This window comes from Microcebus murinus, chromosome 14 (genome assembly GCF_040939455.1).
Source record: "Microcebus murinus isolate Inina chromosome 14, M.murinus_Inina_mat1.0, whole genome shotgun sequence".
Lineage (NCBI taxonomy): Eukaryota > Metazoa > Chordata > Mammalia > Primates > Cheirogaleidae > Microcebus > Microcebus murinus.
In genome coordinates, this window is record NC_134117.1 from 27254130 (window position 1) to 27271757 (window position 17628).

Genomic DNA, 17628 nt, shown 5'->3' on the forward strand with positions numbered 1-17628 from the left:
TTATTTCCATTTTTTCCTTTTCATGAATTTGAAAAAACTTAAGAGCCAAATATAATTGATGTTTGTTAAACCAAAATGGTATATAATTACTGGTATATAATGGTATATAATAATTGATTTAAGCCAAAATGGTATATAATTATCTAAAGGTAGGCTTGTTAGGTTTAATTTAAAGAAAAGTTATGAATTTAGTTTAATTAATGTTTTGAATATGAAAAATGTATTTACGATGTTAAAAGTAAAGCATCTGAAACTATATGTCAGAGCAACATAAATAAAATTATAGCCTAAGATATAATTTTATATGACTTTGAAAAAATACCACTTTCTTACTGAGTGGTATGTAGATAATTATAAAATCATTATACATATGTGCTGGTTTAATGATACTTTAATAGGGCTATGAGTGCATTTTAATTTTAATTATTATTTTGGAACTAAAAATAAATAATTAAATTTATTTCTTTAATGTGAAATCTATGCCTTTTGTTGTTGCCAAGTTACTAAATTCTTGGCAGAATGTGAGATAAGTTGACATTAATTTAGTTTTCAACTGAAATGAGACAATTTCTGTCCTCATTCTTGATGCTTCTTAAAAAATACTTTCTTACATGTGAGAAGGTTGAAATGGCAGCCTCCCTATATCCAACTTCAAAAACTGATAATGGACTCCATCAAATGATGATGGTTCTACTTTAAAGGACTAGAATACCATAACAAAATTGCTAATAGGGCACTTTGGTCATTCTGGATCATCTCTTACAAAATCCCTAGTGACCTCTTCTGGAACCCTAGTGTTCCATAGAACCCCATTTTAGAAACTCTGCGTTAGGTTTAATGAATATAAGGATAATGTGAACCCCTATATGTAATTATTCACCTAAAAATCTTTTCAAAACTATACACCACCTAAAATCATGTTATTCATACCTTGAGAAATGCTTCCTGAAAAGACAAAATCTGGATATGTTTAAAAGAGGAATAAGGACATGCCAAATGAGGAGAATAATTAGAGCAAAGGTCAATGGGGCAGGGAGTTTTGTAATAAATAAAAATGACTGACACCTACAAAGAACTCACTGCGAGAATCAGAGACAGCTAAAGTTAGGGGAAAGATTATGGGTGAGTTGTAAAGGCCTTGAACTAAGGAAGAAAAGGATATTGAAAATCCACTAGGATTTTGAGAAGTGAGTGAAACTGGATGGGGGTGAGTGGGGGAAGATGAATTAGCAAGACAGGAAGAATCTAGAAAAAGACAGTTAAGTACAGACATTGTAATAACTCATATAAGTAGAAATGAGGCCAGAAAAATAACAGTGGCAATAGAAATGAAGGATTGAGATACGGGAGACCCATGGTGCTAGAGTTAATCATATATGGGACCAACCTGACAATGAACGTATTTATAGTAATGGTTATAGTATTTCCATTGTCAGAAATATTAGAAATGTGGACTTGAGTGAAATTTTTTGGAAGTCCTGCTATTTTCCAAGACTCATTAGTGAGTCATCTTTCCTGGCCTGTACCATGACACTATTTCTATCATGTTTTGCAGGAAGATAGACCCAGCAGTGCCAGATCTTCTGACTTTTCAAGAAAAGTTAGAAATCCAGCCACTTTGTGAAATCTTCCCATTTTTAAACATCAACAATTCAATTTTTTGTTAATAAATAAAACATACCATGAACTAGACTTGGTTGCCAATTTGCAACCTCTGTCTGGAGTTCTGTGTGCTGCTTTCTAAAATCACCTTGAAATATACCCCAGCCCAAAAGGTAATAGTCCCTTTTAGAAGCCTGACTGTGTAATTCCTTATTAGTGGGAAGCTCATAGAAAGGCTTTTTGTAGTAGCTAATATTATCCTTTGGTTGGAATGTTGATTTGAAAGTTACAAGCCTTTCTCTGCTTCTTCCCAGCCAGGTCTCTAGACAAACTTTATAACTTTGCTGATTGTTCTGGACTCCACCTGATATTTGCTCTAAATGCACTGCGTCGTAATCCCAATAACTCCTGGAACAGTTCTAGTGCCCTGAGTCTGTTGAAGTACAGCGCCAGCAAAAAGTACAACATTTCTTGGGAACTGGGTAATGGTAAGTAAGGATGTTATTTCCTCTGAATTGACATGATTAAGGGGAAAAAATAAGTTGGCTTGTAATATAGTCTCAGTTAGACCATCCCTAGTATACTGGCCCAGAAAACATTTGGGATGTTTAGCCACTGAGTTGATCATCCAAATGGTAAGAGACCGAATAGTGAAGGACAGTAGAATAGACACTATTTGCATCTGTAATTATCTCTAGTTACTTCATTCCAAATATGAGGAAAATGCCACAAAAAGTGGGAAAACTATAGTGATTTATGACTAACAAATTGATATTACAACCTATTTGCACAGCCTGAGCTACATTTTACAATGTGTCTTCTGTGGAACACTGGTCCTACAAGATGATCCTTATAAAACAATAATTCAAAATAGCTTTGTTCAAATATATTTGAGGAGTACTATACAGTATATGAACCTCTTGAAGGTTCACAGTGCACATTAGCATATAAAAGGCTCTGAGAAGTCTTGCTGCAAAGAAATGTTTAAAAATCTTAACATTTTTTAACCCCGCATTTCTTAAATCATTTAACCATGGCTGGTTTTAGGGGTGTGCAACCTGTGTAGTTACATAGTGGTCCATGCTTAAAAGAGACCCATGTTTGGTTTAATTCTCTGCTGTCACTGTCTTGAAATTCTTAATAATTTTTTAACAAGGGGACCCATAATTTTATTTTGCATGAGGCCCTGCAAATTATATAGCCAGTCCTATTTAATCATTGAAGAGAGAGTATGTGTGTTTGTGTGTGTTTGTAGCATAAGTTATCATTCCTTCATAGAACAATAGTCCATGGAAAAGGTTTTAGAGAAATAGTTCCTAAATCATGCTATTTTCTCAATATATATTTATGTATTATATATGTTATTCTGTAAAATTTATGACTATAATATTGAGTCAATCAAAATGTATTACAGTTAAAATTATAGATAGAATAAATCTAAAAATTTTCTAATTCTCTAAGACTTTTTGGTAAATCTTAGAACAAAACAATTGAGTCTGAAAAAACAAGAATTCTCTTAAAATTACTGATACAAATTGATTCCAACATTTTTGTCCATGGCCTTGCATGCCTGTAGCTAACTGATATTTGTTTGGAGCACTGTGTATGAGTGTGTTTGTGCACATGCTCACATACATATTAAATACATTCTGGAATTTGAAGTCTTCATAATAAAAGGGCAAGGGTCTTATAAGAATAAAATGTCCTGTTTTCCTATCAGTAGTCATTAACTGGAATGTACCTCCAGTTTCTTAGCTCTTACTTCGCTTTTGTCTCTTCCTTAGCTGAAGTGAGGGAAATTTGGGAAGAGTTAGGGACCAAATGGAGGCCTATTGAATTGAACTGAAGATACTCTGACTGTAGGAGGTAGAACTGGGGTAACCTGAGATTTTTTCATATTCCAAACTAGTTTGATATCATACATTCCACAATAAAAGCAGGGATGGTGTGATCAACTTTGAACCAGGCAAAATTATTGCATATTGGCAAAGTCCTTTAGTGATCCCTTCCCCTCCTATCTTCTATTTCATGCTTTTTGACATTCTTTGATATTTTCTCTACTCTTGATCACCCCACCTAACCTTCCTTTGCTTCAATATCAGACTGCAAACAGAGCAAAATATCTTCGAATAGGGCATTATACCTGCCATGAGGGGCCCATTATGCATAATGTTTAAAATGAGTATTAGACGCTGAGGAATGGTAAGCTTCTGCTGAATTGGAGAATACATGCTATGCCAAAAGGCGTTGTTTGTTTTCCATGTAAAAATATTGTGCTGCCTAAATAAAACTGGTTTGTAAAAAAACTTCAAGTAGTTACAGATAAATCCAAAGCAATTGAAACTTATCTACAAGTGATTGATGGGAATAATTAGAAATGTAGAGTTTTTGGCATCTCTGAGTGTGGAAGCTTGTTAAACTAAATAAATCTTCAGTTGGTATAATTGGGGTGATTTGGTGGTAGGGGTGAGTGAGAAGAGAGAATATATACATCTTTCTATATACACTCATCTATTTCAAACAGCTGAGAGCTTGCCTCTTCCCATCTCCCTCCTCTCTCAAACTATGTTAAATAGTTTGGAGATGGAGCTAATTACATTAAAAGAATGTTAGTCACCTTAGCTACACCACACTTAATACCCATCATCATCCTTTTAAGTGGCTCTTCAGAGCTTAACAAAAACAAAGAATCATTTTGGGGGAGGAGAAAGGCACTGTCATTGAGGAGACAATAGGAATAGATAGGAAAATAACCAAATTCATGAATTTGAAAACTCTATGAAGTGGAAAGTATGCAGTAATGTTTTTGTGAGCATTTCTATAGGTGATTTTTAAATCTAGTCAGGAAGTCTAGGGTTAGGATTTTTCTCTTCCCTTTTCTTTTTAAAAGTACATATCTGTTTTTATATAATTTAATAGATAATTATCTAACTCAACTTACATTTTAAGGTTTAAAGAAGATTTATTTTGCTGTTTCTTTAATTCATTTTGCAACTATTGATAATTTTCTTGTGTTAGAATCACATTCCTTAAAATACCCAATGTATAGTGTTCTCCTCACAACTATTCCATGATGTGTATTCAGCCTTTACCCTTCAAAAATTATCTATGGTCATCCTCCTGGCCTAGCCTTGTTTCTCCAATCTTATATCCATTTTCTTCTTTGTAACCTTATGTCTTTGGACAGAGGTAATAGTTTAATCATTATATCCATATTTAGGGAGGGGCATTAGAACTGCTCAGGCCTTTTATCACTCATCCTTCCATAGCCCCATACCCTGTTAACAAGTATTTTATCTCCAGAGCAAATGTAGCATTGGAAAAACCAACGTAGGCATTTCATTGGTTGTTTCTGCTAGAATGGCTAAACTTCAAGTGACTAACCTACTTTTTTCCCCTTCTCCTTTGAAATCAGTGGATGGGCACAGACCACAAAAGCAAGATAAACCTAGTATAAAGAGGCAACGACTGGGAAAGTTTAGAATGCCAAAGTCTATGAAAGAGTGACTTTCTTGATACAAGAGTTTAAATAATTACATCCCATAGATAAAAAATGTTTCTGTAAATGTTCATAAATTGTAAACTCTGTAACTGATTCATATAATAATTGTAATTTTTTATATTTCTACCATTGGTGAATCTAAAGTTAGAACTGGGGGCATATTGAAGCTGGGACTCAAATTCTGGAAGTGTATAAAAATTCTAGTCCAACTCTGCTCCAGGGAAAAACAGTGTCCTGTAGAGGGCTATACTTAACAACAAAAATTCCCTTAAGATAATGCAATACCTCTAATTGAATGACCACTGTACTACATTATGAATTATAAATTTGCTCCCAAATAGATCTGTCCATTTCTATAAGCAAGTAAAAGCCACTGTAATTAATTATTGAATCAGTGTCATATATTCATGCCTACACCTAACCTCTATACATTCACCATTATTCTCTTTTGAGAATTACTTATATGACTCAGATGCCTGGAGCCTGTCTACTGGGTGATTTGGTAAAATCAAATTTCTGACCATAGAAAGTTTAGCCCTTTAGAAATGATGATTCTGATGATTCTGGCAGCCCAGCTGTATTCGTTCATTTGCTCAATATTTATTAAGTTTTTAGTCTGTTTGTGTGGATAAATGTATGATTTATTTATGTACATTATGTACAATGTATAAATGTACATTTATATACTTTGACTTTGTATATTTGTGTGTATGTGTGTATATATATAACAGTTACAGCCTTGTGAAAGCAAAACACAGGATTGAACCACATTGCTAATTATTTATGAAGTTCAGAGCTTTAGAGAGCTATATTTTCAGAGAATTGATGGTTAGGGAAGAAGAAAAGGACAAAAGAGGAGGGGAAGGGAAAAATGAGAAACCATATGGGAACTCTCTATACTATTTGCTCAATTTTCTATAAACGTAAAATTGCTCTAAAAAATAAAAATAAAGGGAGTCTATTAATTAAGGAAAAAAAGACTGAGCCATGATGACCCAGTTCTTAGAAGTATATAATGTGTTATGCTGTTTCACTCATACTAAGGACAACACAAGAAGCAATTAAAAGAATATTGTTGGGAAAAGGGTCTGAATAGACCTGTCTCCAAAGAAGATACACAAATACAAATGACCAATAAGCATATGAAAAGATGCTTAGCATTATCAGCCATCATGGACAAGCAAATAAAAACAAAACTACAATTAAATACCACTTCACACTTACTTAGGATGGCCAAATTTAAAAAATGAAAATAACAAATGTTGGTAAGGATATGGAGAAATTGGAATGCTCACACACTGCTGGTGGAAATGTCAAATGGTATAACCACTTTGGAAAACAGTCTGGCAGTTCCCCAAAAAGTTAAACATAAAGTTACCATTACCAAGTAACCCAGAAATTCAACTCCTATGTGTATATCCAAGAGAAATTAAAATATTTGTCCACACAAAAACTTGCTCATGAATGTTGATAAAGCATGAACAACCTAAATGTCCATTAATTGATGAATGGATAAATAAAATGTGGCATATGCCTACACTTGTATATTATTTGCCTACAAAATGGAATGAAGTACTGGCACATTCTAGACCATGGGTGAACCTTGAAAAGATTATGCTAAATGAAAGAAGTCAGACACAAAAGACCACACATTGTATGATTCCCCTTATATGCACCCCCTAGAATAGACAAATCTATAGCTACAGAAAATGATTGCTTAGGGTTGGGAAGCCTTATGAGGGATGAGGAGTAACTGCTAACGGGCATGGGGTTTCTTTCTGAGATGATTAAAATATTCTAAAATTTGTTATGGTGATTGTTGCACAACTGTGTGAATATACTAAAAACCATTGAACTATATACATTAAATTGGTAGATTGTTTGGTATGTGAATGATAAAGCTGTTACCGAAAAAAAGAATATTATACATTTATCTTTTTATTTTAGAAGGCATAACAATGCTTATTTGCTACCACTAGCCACTGGTTGATGACAAAAGTCTTAGGGTTACTTCCTTAAGAGGTTTATATTTGTAATTATCAACAATATTGTCACCCTACATTTGCATAGTATTTAGTTTAAATAACATTTCCAAATGGACTCTTATTTGGACCTCAAAATGCTAAATAAAGTGCCCAATAAAGTAAGTAGTGTATAGAAAACAGAGAGAGGTGACGTGAATTGCTGAAGGCAGTAGTAAGTGCTAAATCTATGTCAGGAACCTTGGGAATTCTAATAGAAAGCAAGATACTTTTTTCACTACCCTATGGTTTGTTTTTTAAATGGTAGCTTAAAACAATAGAAATTTATCTCAAGGTTCAGGAGGCCAGAATTCTGAAGTCAGAGCATCAGCAGCATTGGTTTCTTCTGAAGGCTCTGAGGGAGAATCTATTCTATGCCTCTCTCCTAGCTCCTGGTGGCTGCCAGCAATCCTTAGCATAGCAGCATCTCTCCAACCTTTGTCCCCATTGTCACATAGCATTCTTCCCTGTGTATCTATATATCTGAACTTCTACTTCCTCTCTCTTATAAAGACAGCAGTCATTAGATTTAGGTCCCACCCAACTCCAATATGACCTTATCTTAACTAAACTAATTACATCTTCAAAGATCTCACTTCCAAATGAGGCCATATTCTGAGATTCTGGTAGACATAAATTTGGGAGGGAGGATACTATTCAATCCAGTACACTGTTCATTATGAAGTGTCACCTGAAAATCAATATGGTCTCTGTTGTGGATTAGGTGATCTTTTGTGAAGATTACTTTGAAAACTAATGGGATAGAAAGATGGCACTGGTAGCTTTTTGTTTGAGTGGCTTCTCAAGTTAAGATAATTCACACCCTCTGTTTTGGTTATTTTATTCATACTGCTAAGAAAAAGGCAGAGTCTTTTTCTGTGGCCAGGAATCTGTTGGCAGAGCCTCACCTTCTCAACTCTGACTTACATGCCTGCTTTTAATCTAGAGCCAAATAACTATCGGACTATGCATGGCCGGGCAGTAAATGGCAGCCAGTTGGGAAAGGATTACATCCAGCTGAAGAGCCTGTTGCAGCCCATCCGGATTTACTCCAGAGCCAGCTTGTATGGCCCTAATATTGGGCGGCCCAGGAAGAACGTCATTGCCCTCCTAGATGGGTAGGTCAGATTATTTAGCTGTTCTTATGATGTTGTTAATTAAATCTAATGAATTAATGTATTTGTATTTTTCCTGCTTATTTTTGGTCTTACAAAGAAAAAAAGGACTTTTTCCATAGTGGCTTCCCCCCCTCTAAATCATAGATTCCCTTTGAAACAGTGGAAGAACTTCTCAGCTCTCAAGGCCTTCCATGGTCAGCAGAGAGTGATGAGATATCACAATCTCTAGGATGGGTTGGAGGGGAAGCATTGTTGAAATAACACATTTAATATTACAGTACTTCGTAGCATCATTTAATATTTTTAAAAAACGCAAAAAAATTACTCAATCTATTCCAGTGACCTCTTACAGAGAGTGAAGATTTACAAAATCTTGGCCAGCAGAGTTGAATTAGAAAGCAATAAAAAGGAACAAACTGTGGATACATGCGACAGTCTGGATGAAAATTATATTGAATGAAAAAAGCCAATACAGTTATATACTGAATGATTCCATCTATATAATAACATTTGTGAAATGATAAAATTATAGAAATGGAGAGCAGATTACTGGTTGCCTGAGGTTAAAGAGGTGGGGGATGCAATGAATATGGTTAGAAAGGGCTACAGGAAGGATCCTGGATGTGATGACACTATTCAGTATCTTGACTGTGGTGTCAGATACATGAACCTACACAGGTCATAAACTTGTATAGGACTAAATACACATATATACATATGAGTGTAAGTAAAATAGGAAGCCTGGATAATATTGGTGGATTATATCAATGCCAATATTCTGGCTGTGATATTATGGTTTTCCAAAATGTTACCATTGGGGAAATCTAGGCAAAATGTATGGGGATTTCTCTTTGTTTTTCCAACTACATGTGAATCTGCAATTATCTTAATAAAAATGTTAATTAACAAAAAGAAAAAGGGCTGGGTGTGGTGGCTCACACCTATAATCCTAGCACTGTGGGAGGCTGAGGTGGAAGGATTGCTCAGGAGTTCGGAGACCAGCCTGAGCAACAGCAAGACCTCGTCTCTACTAAAAGTAGAAAAATCAGCCATGTGTAGTGATATACGTCTGTAGTCCCAGCTACTCGGGAGGCTATGGCAGGAGGATTGCTTGAGCCCAGGAGTTTGAGTTTGCAGTGAGCTATGAAGTCAACTGCATTCTAACCAGGGTGACAGAGACTCTCTCTCAAAAAAAAAAAAAAAATAGGAGTCATGTTACATAGGGGCTTATAGGCATAAAAACAGGTTGGAATTTCTTCTAAGTACATTTGGGAATTGAATGTTTTTAAGCTAGATGAAAATGATTGTTTATATAAAAAGCATGTTCTGTCTACTCTGTGGAAAATGGATTAGAGAGGAGGCAGGGAAGTCAGTGATGAGGCTGGTGCAGTAGTGCAGAGAAAGAATGAAGGGGACCTGGACTAGGGTGGTGGCGGTGGAATGTATTGTTGGAGGTAGGATTCACAGGACATGATGATATATTGGATAAGTGTGTGATGATATGACATAGGGGTGTGTAAGTAATTGGGTAGATGGTATTGCTGTAAGGAAGATGGGAAGACTGGGGAATAACTGGTTCTGGGTAGAAAAATCATGACTTTGGTTTTCATGTTATGTTTATTATGATTGAATCTAAATAGAAATGTCAAGTATATCATTGAATATAAATGAAGTGATCAAGACCTCTATTAGAGATATTAATTTGGGGAGTCATTAGCATGAAAATGGAATTTAAAGCCATAGGAATAGAGGAGATCATTTAAAGAGAGTGTAAAAAAGGAGACAGAGGCTTAGGAGAGAGCCCTGAGGAACTTGCACATTTAGAGATACAGGAAAAGAGAAATGGCCTCAGAAGTGAGAGGAAAGGAGAAAATGCAGTGCACTCAAACCAAGAAAAGAGAGTTTTGAATTAGGAGGGAGTACTGCTCAAAAGTCAGGAGGTCAAGTAACAGGAAGACAGGAAAGTGCCTTTGGATTTGACAATATGTAAGTTGTTGGTAACCTTGACAAACACAGTTCAGGAGACTGGTAGGAACAGAAGTTGGACTGCTGTAGTTAAATGAGTGAATGGGGTGTGAGATGTTGTAAATAATACGGACAACAATTCTTAGGAGAATTTTTACTGTTATGGCAGACAGAAAAACAAAGGGAGTTGTGTAATCAAGGAAGGTGATGGCATTTTCCCTTTTAATTTAGTAGATAGTAGAATAGGTTTGTAGGTTGTTGAGATATATCCATGAAAGGAGAAGAGCTAGATGATACAAGAGAAGGAGGATATAGCCAGCATGTGAAGTCCTTTAAGGTTAGAAGAAATGGAATCCAGAGGAATTGACCTTCATTACATTCCTCCAGTGTAAGAAACAAATATTTCTCTATGTAAGAGATAAAAAAGTCATACTTAGGAGAAGTCTCTACCCTGTACATTAAGTGTAGTCGGGGCATCTGGGTTTGTGTACATGGTGTAAATGTGAATGCATAGTTGCTAGTTTGTTAGGAATAATTCAAGACTCTTGGATACAGTAATAAGTAACAGATGAAAGAAATGAGCATGTCACTGGGGTATTATGGTGGCAAATGTTGGGCTTCACTACCTCCATATCCAAAAATAAAAATAGGACTCAAGAGACTAGAGAAAATCACTTAGAGCTAGGAAAGATACTGGTGAACATTTTCTTTTCTTTTATATGCCAGAAAGAAAAAAAATGGAGATTTATAATATCTGTCTTAATGTATATATACTGAATATATAGTGAAATATAACTAGTAACACATAAATATCCCCAGCAACTTGAACTAACAATAACAAAAATGTCAGCACTCTAAATTACCAGCTCTGTAGTCCTTTCTAATCCTCTTGGTTATACAGATATAATTTTACATAGTTGTGATCATTGTATATGCATCATTTTGAGTTCTGCATTTTTTACTCATTGCTTCATATGACTCTTTCCTTATTTCTACATAGTTCTCATATTCATCATTCTTAATAGCAATAAAATATTCCATTGCATTAATGTACCAAAGTCTGCCTAAGCTTTCCCTCGCTGTTGGGCATTTGGGCTGTTTCCAGTTTTTGCCTGTAATATACGGCACAGCTATAAACATCTTTATACAAATAGGTTTTTTATTTCTTTTGAATTACATCCTTGGGCTATATTCCAAAAAGTTGGGTTTCTACGTCAAAGTATATGATAATTTTTATGGCTCTGATATTTGTTGCCAGATTTCCTTTCAGAACAATTTCTCACCAGGTTGTAGGACAGCAATGTGTTAGTGTGTCTTTTCCCTCAATATCCTACAGCAATGAGTATTGTCATTTTTATTAATTTACTTTATTTTAATTAATGCAGGACCATGCTGCATGGTTGTTTAAACTTAAATTCTGTTAACTATAAAAAAGCTGAGCATTTTCAAAATTTGTATGTTGTCTTATATTCTCTTATCCCAAGTTTTGTTAGTAACATAATAATTCATATCCTTATACAGATATAGAAAAATTTTATACTTATATTTATAAAACTATATTTATAAAAATATAATTCTATAAAAAAGGTATAATCAAAACAAAAGGATATTTTGAAACTAAACATATACTTGTTGAAATTAAGTCTAATAAAGTTTAGGCAATGATTTCTTAGATACAACACTAAAGATGTAAGTGATAAAATAAAACACTACTATCAAGAATGTGAAAAGACCACACACAGAATAGGAGAAAATATTTGCAAGTCTTATATCTGTAAAGGACTTGTGTCCAGAATATATATAAACAACTCTTCCAACTCAGTAATAAAGAAACATATAACCTAATTAAAATATGGGAAAAGGGATTTGAACATTTTTCCTAAGAAGATATACAAATGGCCAATAAGCACATGAATAGACGCTTAATATTGCTAGTCATTAGGCAGCCCCACCCCACACATAGACTTTCTGAATGAGCGGGGCCATTCCAGACACTTCCTGACAGCTTTTCCTGGAAGCAGAGAACAGAACTTTGACCCCTGCTAATGACATTGGTGTTGGCTGAGGACAGGCTTACCCAACCCAGCTCCTCCCAGGCTCTCTCCTAGACCAGGCCTCACTGAGGGGTAGAAAAGGACACGCCTGGAAGTCCTAGGGCCCCACCGACCACCTGAGGCACTAGAGTGCCTCCCTACAGGAACAAGAGCTCATAACAGTACACAAAAACAATAGCATAGCCTATTCCTCCAAGCAAGTGACACCCACTGACAGGGAGGACATCCTGCACACCCTTCTAATGGCACCTACTGACTCATCATACAGGGAATAGTCATATCTCACCCACAGACACCACCTCCTGGCTCAGAAACTAAACAAGGCGAAGTAATATCAAATGAAAAACTAATGGAAAGAAACAACAACTGATCGACATGGGAAGAAATCAGCGAAGGAACTCAGGAAATATGAAGAACGAAACGGAAAACACCCCCCCAAGGAGGAGCACCAGCCCCCTAGAAACAGACACCAACCAAAATCAGGAAACCAAAATGACAGAAGAGGAATTTCCAATGTGGATCATCAGAAAATTCAACGACCTGCAAGAATAACTAAATAACCAACACAAAGAAACCACAAAAAGCCTCTAGGACCTGGAACAAAAGTTCACTAAAGAAATAGACACAATGAAGAAAAGTTTAACCGAAATTCTGGAAATGAAGAATCAATTCAGGGAGGTACAAAATACAGTGGAAAGTCTCAAGAAGAGGGTAGATCAAGCAGAAGAAACAATCTCAGAGATTGAAGATAACAACCTCCAATTAAATAAATCAGTCACAGAGATAGAGCAGAGAAACAAGAGAAAAGAGCAAAGCCTACAAGAGATGTGGGATTATGTGAAGAAACCTAATCTGAGGGTCATAGGGTTAACAAAAGGGGAAGAAGACAACATTCAAGGGTTGGACAAGATATTTGAAGATATAATAGAGGAAAAGTTCCCAGGCCTTGCTCAAAATCTCGATATACAAAGTCAAGAAGCTCAGAGGACCCCTGGGAGATTCAAAGCAAACAGGAAGATGTCATGACATGCAGTCATCAGACTGACCAAAATATCAACTAAAGAGGCCCTTCTAAGAGCTGTAAGACAAAAGAAGCAAGTAACATACAAGGGAAAGCCAATTTGAATAACATCAGACTTCTCTATTGGACTTTACAAGCAAGGAGAGACTGGGGCCCCATTCTCACTCTTCTGAAACAAAACAATGCCCAGCCTAGATCTTATTCCCTGCAAAACTAAGCTTCCTATATGAAGGAGAAATAAAGACATTCTCAGACAAGCAAAGTCTCAGAGAATTCACCAAGACAAGAACAGCCCTACAAGAAGTACTCAAAACAGTGTTACCCACAGAACACCATAATAAAAACTCACGAATATAAATAAAACCAAAACCCAAAGATTAAAGGCCAGATATTACAATGGCTCAAGAGAGAAATCAAAGCAATAATATCCAACCCAACAGAATGAACAGTAATCTACCTTACATATCAGTTCTCTCAATAAATTTGAATGGCTTAAACTCTCTACTCTAGAGACATAGGCTGGGTGAATGGATAAAAAAATACAGGCCAAGTATATGCTGTCTTCAGGAAACACATCTAACCTGCACGGATGCATATAGACTAAAAGTAAAAGGGTGGAGATCAGTATTCCAAGCAAGTGGAAGCCAAAAGAAGGCTGGCATGGCAGTTCTAATTTCAGATGATTTAGTTTTTAAACTAAGAAAAATAGTGAAAGACAAAGAGGGTCACTATGTAATGGTGAAGGGCACAGTTCAACAAGAAGAGATAACAAGTTTAAATATATATGCACCCAACTTAGGTGCACCCAGATTCATAAAGCAAACCTTACCGGATCTAAGCAAATGGATTAATAGCAACTCCATAATCACCAGAGATTTCAACATCCCACTGACAGCACAAGACAGATCCTCCAAACAGAAAATTAATAAAGAAATAACGGACTTAAACAAAACTCTAGAACAATTGGGTCTGACTGACATTTACAGGACATTCTACCCCAAATCCACTGAATATACGATCTTCTCATCAGCTCACGGGACATTCTCTAAGATTGAACATATCCTAGGACACAAAGTAAATCTCAAGAAATTTAAAAAAATAGAAATCATACCACGTACCTTCTCATATCACAGTGGAATAAAAGTAGAAATAAACCCTAACAGAAACTCACATTTCTACACAAAAACGTGGAAATTAAACAACCTCCTACTAAATGATTACTTCATAAGTGAAGAAATCAAGATGGAAATAAAAAAATTCTATGAAAAAAATGACAATGGAGTGATAAGTTATCAAATCCTCTGGGACACAACTAAAGCAGTTCTGAGAGGAAAGTTTACCTCCATAAATGCCTATAACCAAAAGTCAAAAAGATCACAAATAGACAATCTAACGAAACGACTCAAAGAGCTGGAAAAAGAAGAACAGACCAACCCCAAACCCAGCAGAAGAAGTGAAATCAACAAGATAAAATCAGAACTAAACAAAATTGAAAACAGGGGAGCTATTCAGGAGATTAATAAAACAAAAAGTTGGTTCTTTGAGAAAATAAACAAAATTGAAACGCCATTGGCTAGGCTAACCAAAAGCAGAAAAGAGAAATCTCTAATAAGCTTCATCAGGAACAAAAAAGGACATATCACAACTGATCCCAAAGAGATACAAGACATAATTTATGAAAACTACAAAAATCTTTATGCACACAAACTGGAAAATGTGGAGGTAATGGACAAATTTCTAGAAACACACAGCCTCCCTAGGCTCAACCAGGAAGAAATAGATTTCTTGAGCAGACCAATCTCAAGAGCTGAAATAGAAACAGCAATTAAAAATCTCCCTAAAAAGAAAAGTCCCGGTCCAGATGGTTTCACACCCAAATTTTACCACACTTACAAAGAAGAACTAGTACCTATCTTGCAGAAACTCTTCCACAACATTGAGAAGAATGGAAACCTCCCCGACACCTTTTATGAAGCAAATATTACTCTGATACCAAAATCAGGAAAGGATGCAACAAAAAAAGAAAACTACAGACCAATATCCCTAATGAATATAGATGCAAAAATTTTCAATAAAATCCTAGCTCACCGAATCCAGATGCTTATCAAAAAAATAATCCATCACGACCAAGTGGGCTTCATCCCAGGAATGCAGGGAAGGTTCAACATACGTAAATCTATAAATGCAATTCACCACATAAACAGAAACAAAAACAAAGACCACATGATTCTTTCAATAGATGCAGAAAAAGCTTTTGACAAAATTCAACACCCTTTCATGATAAGAACACTTAAGAAAATAGGCATAGAAGGGACATACCTAAAAATGATACAAGCCATATATGACAGACCCATAGCCAACATCATACTGAATGGGGAAAATTTGAAAGCGTTCCCACTTAGAACTGGAACCAAGCAAGGTTGCCCACTATCTCTACTTCTATTCAATATAGTGCTGGAAGTCCTGGCTACAGCAGACAGACAAGGACAAGAAAGTGGAATTAAAGGTATCCAAATAGGGGCAGAAACTTTCACTGTTTGCTGATGATATGATATTATATTTAGAAAACCCCAAAGATTCAACCAAGAAACTCCTGGAACTGATCAATGAATTTAGTAAAGTCTCAGGACACAAAATCAATACACAGAAATCAGAAGCATTCATATATGCCAACAACAATCAAATTGAGAACCAAATCAAAGACTCAATTCCCTTCACAACAGCAACAAAGAAATTAAATTACCTAGGAATATACTTAACCAAGCAGGTAAAAGACCTCTACAGGGAGAACTATGAAACCCTGAGCAAGGAAATAGCAGAGGATGTAAACAGATGGAAATCCATACCATGCTCGTGGATTGGCAGACTCAACATCATTAAAATGTCTATACTACCCAAACTGATCTACAGATTCAATGCAATACCTATTAAAATCCCATCACCATTCTTCACAGATATAGAAAAAATAATTTTATGCTTCGTATGGCACCAAAGAAGATCCTGAATGTCAAAAGCAATTCTTGGCGACAAAAACAAAATGGGAGGTATTAATATCTAGATATCAAACTATACTACAAAGCTGTAGTAATTAAATCAATCTGGTATTGGAACAAAAGCCGGAATATTGACCAGTGGAACAGATCTGAGAATCCTGATATAAAACCATCCTCATATAGCCATCTAATCTTTGACAAAGCAGACAAAAACATACGCTGGGGAAAAGAATCCCTTTTCAATAAATGGTGCTGGGAAAACTGGATAGCCACTTGTAGAAGGGTAAAGCGGGACCCACACCTTTCACCACTCACAAAAATCAACTCACGCTGGATAACAGACTTAAACCTAAGCCATGAAACTATTAGAATTCTAGAGGAAAATATTGGGAACACTCTCCTAGACATCAGCCTAGGCAAAGAGTTTATGAAGAAGTCCCCAAAGGCAATCACTGCTGCAACAACAATAAATAAATGGGACATGATCAAACTACAAAGCTTCTCCACAGCCAAAGAAACAGTCATGAAAATAAACAGACAACCTACAGAATGGGAGAAAATTTTTGCATCCTACACATCCGATAAGGGGCTGATAACTAGAATATACTTAGAACTCACTAAAATCAGCAAGAAGAAATCAAATAACCCTATTAAAAAGTGGGCAAAGGACTTGAACAGAAACTTTTCTAAAGAAGACAGAAGAATGGCCAACAAACATATGAAAAAATGCTCAACATCTCTAATCATCAGGGAAATGCAAATCAAAACCACAATGAGTTATCACTTAACTCCAGTGAGAATGGTCTTTATCAAAAAATCTCCAAACAATAAATGCTGGCGTGGATGCGGAGAGAGAGGAACACTCCTACACTGCTGGTGGGACTGCAAACTAGTTCAACCTCTGTGTAAAGCAATATGGAGATACCCTAAAGCAATACAAGTGAATCTACCATTTGATCTAGCAATCCCATTACTGGGCATCTACCCAAAAGATCCAATGACACTCTACAAAAAAGACACCTGCACTCAAATGTTTGTAGCAGCACAATTCATAATTGCAAGGCTGTGGAAACAGCCCCAGTGCTCATCAATCCATGAATGGATTAATAAAATGTGGTATATGTATACCATGGAGTACTATTCAGCTCTAAGAAACAACAGTGATATAGCACATCTTATATTTTCCTGGTTAGAGCTGGAACCCATACTACTAAGTGAAGTACCCCAAGAATGGAAATACAAGCACCACATATACTCACCAGCAAACTGGTATTAACTGAGTAGTACCTAAGTGGACACATAGGTACTACAATAATAGGGTATTGGACAGGTGGGAGGGGGGAGGGGGGTGC

General features: G+C 35.9%; 1 protein-coding gene across 1 annotated transcript in view; it reads left to right on the forward strand.

The window, feature by feature from the left end:
• Positions 1-17628, forward strand: part of HPSE2 (heparanase 2 (inactive)) — a 244753-nt gene that overhangs the window by 15431 nt on the left and 211694 nt on the right. The window contains exons 2-3 of the mRNA XM_076009652.1: positions 1917-2090; positions 8072-8243. Coding sequence (XP_075865767.1) covers positions 1917-2090; positions 8072-8243 — 346 coding nt within the window. The remainder of the gene's footprint in view (positions 1-1916; positions 2091-8071; positions 8244-17628) is intronic.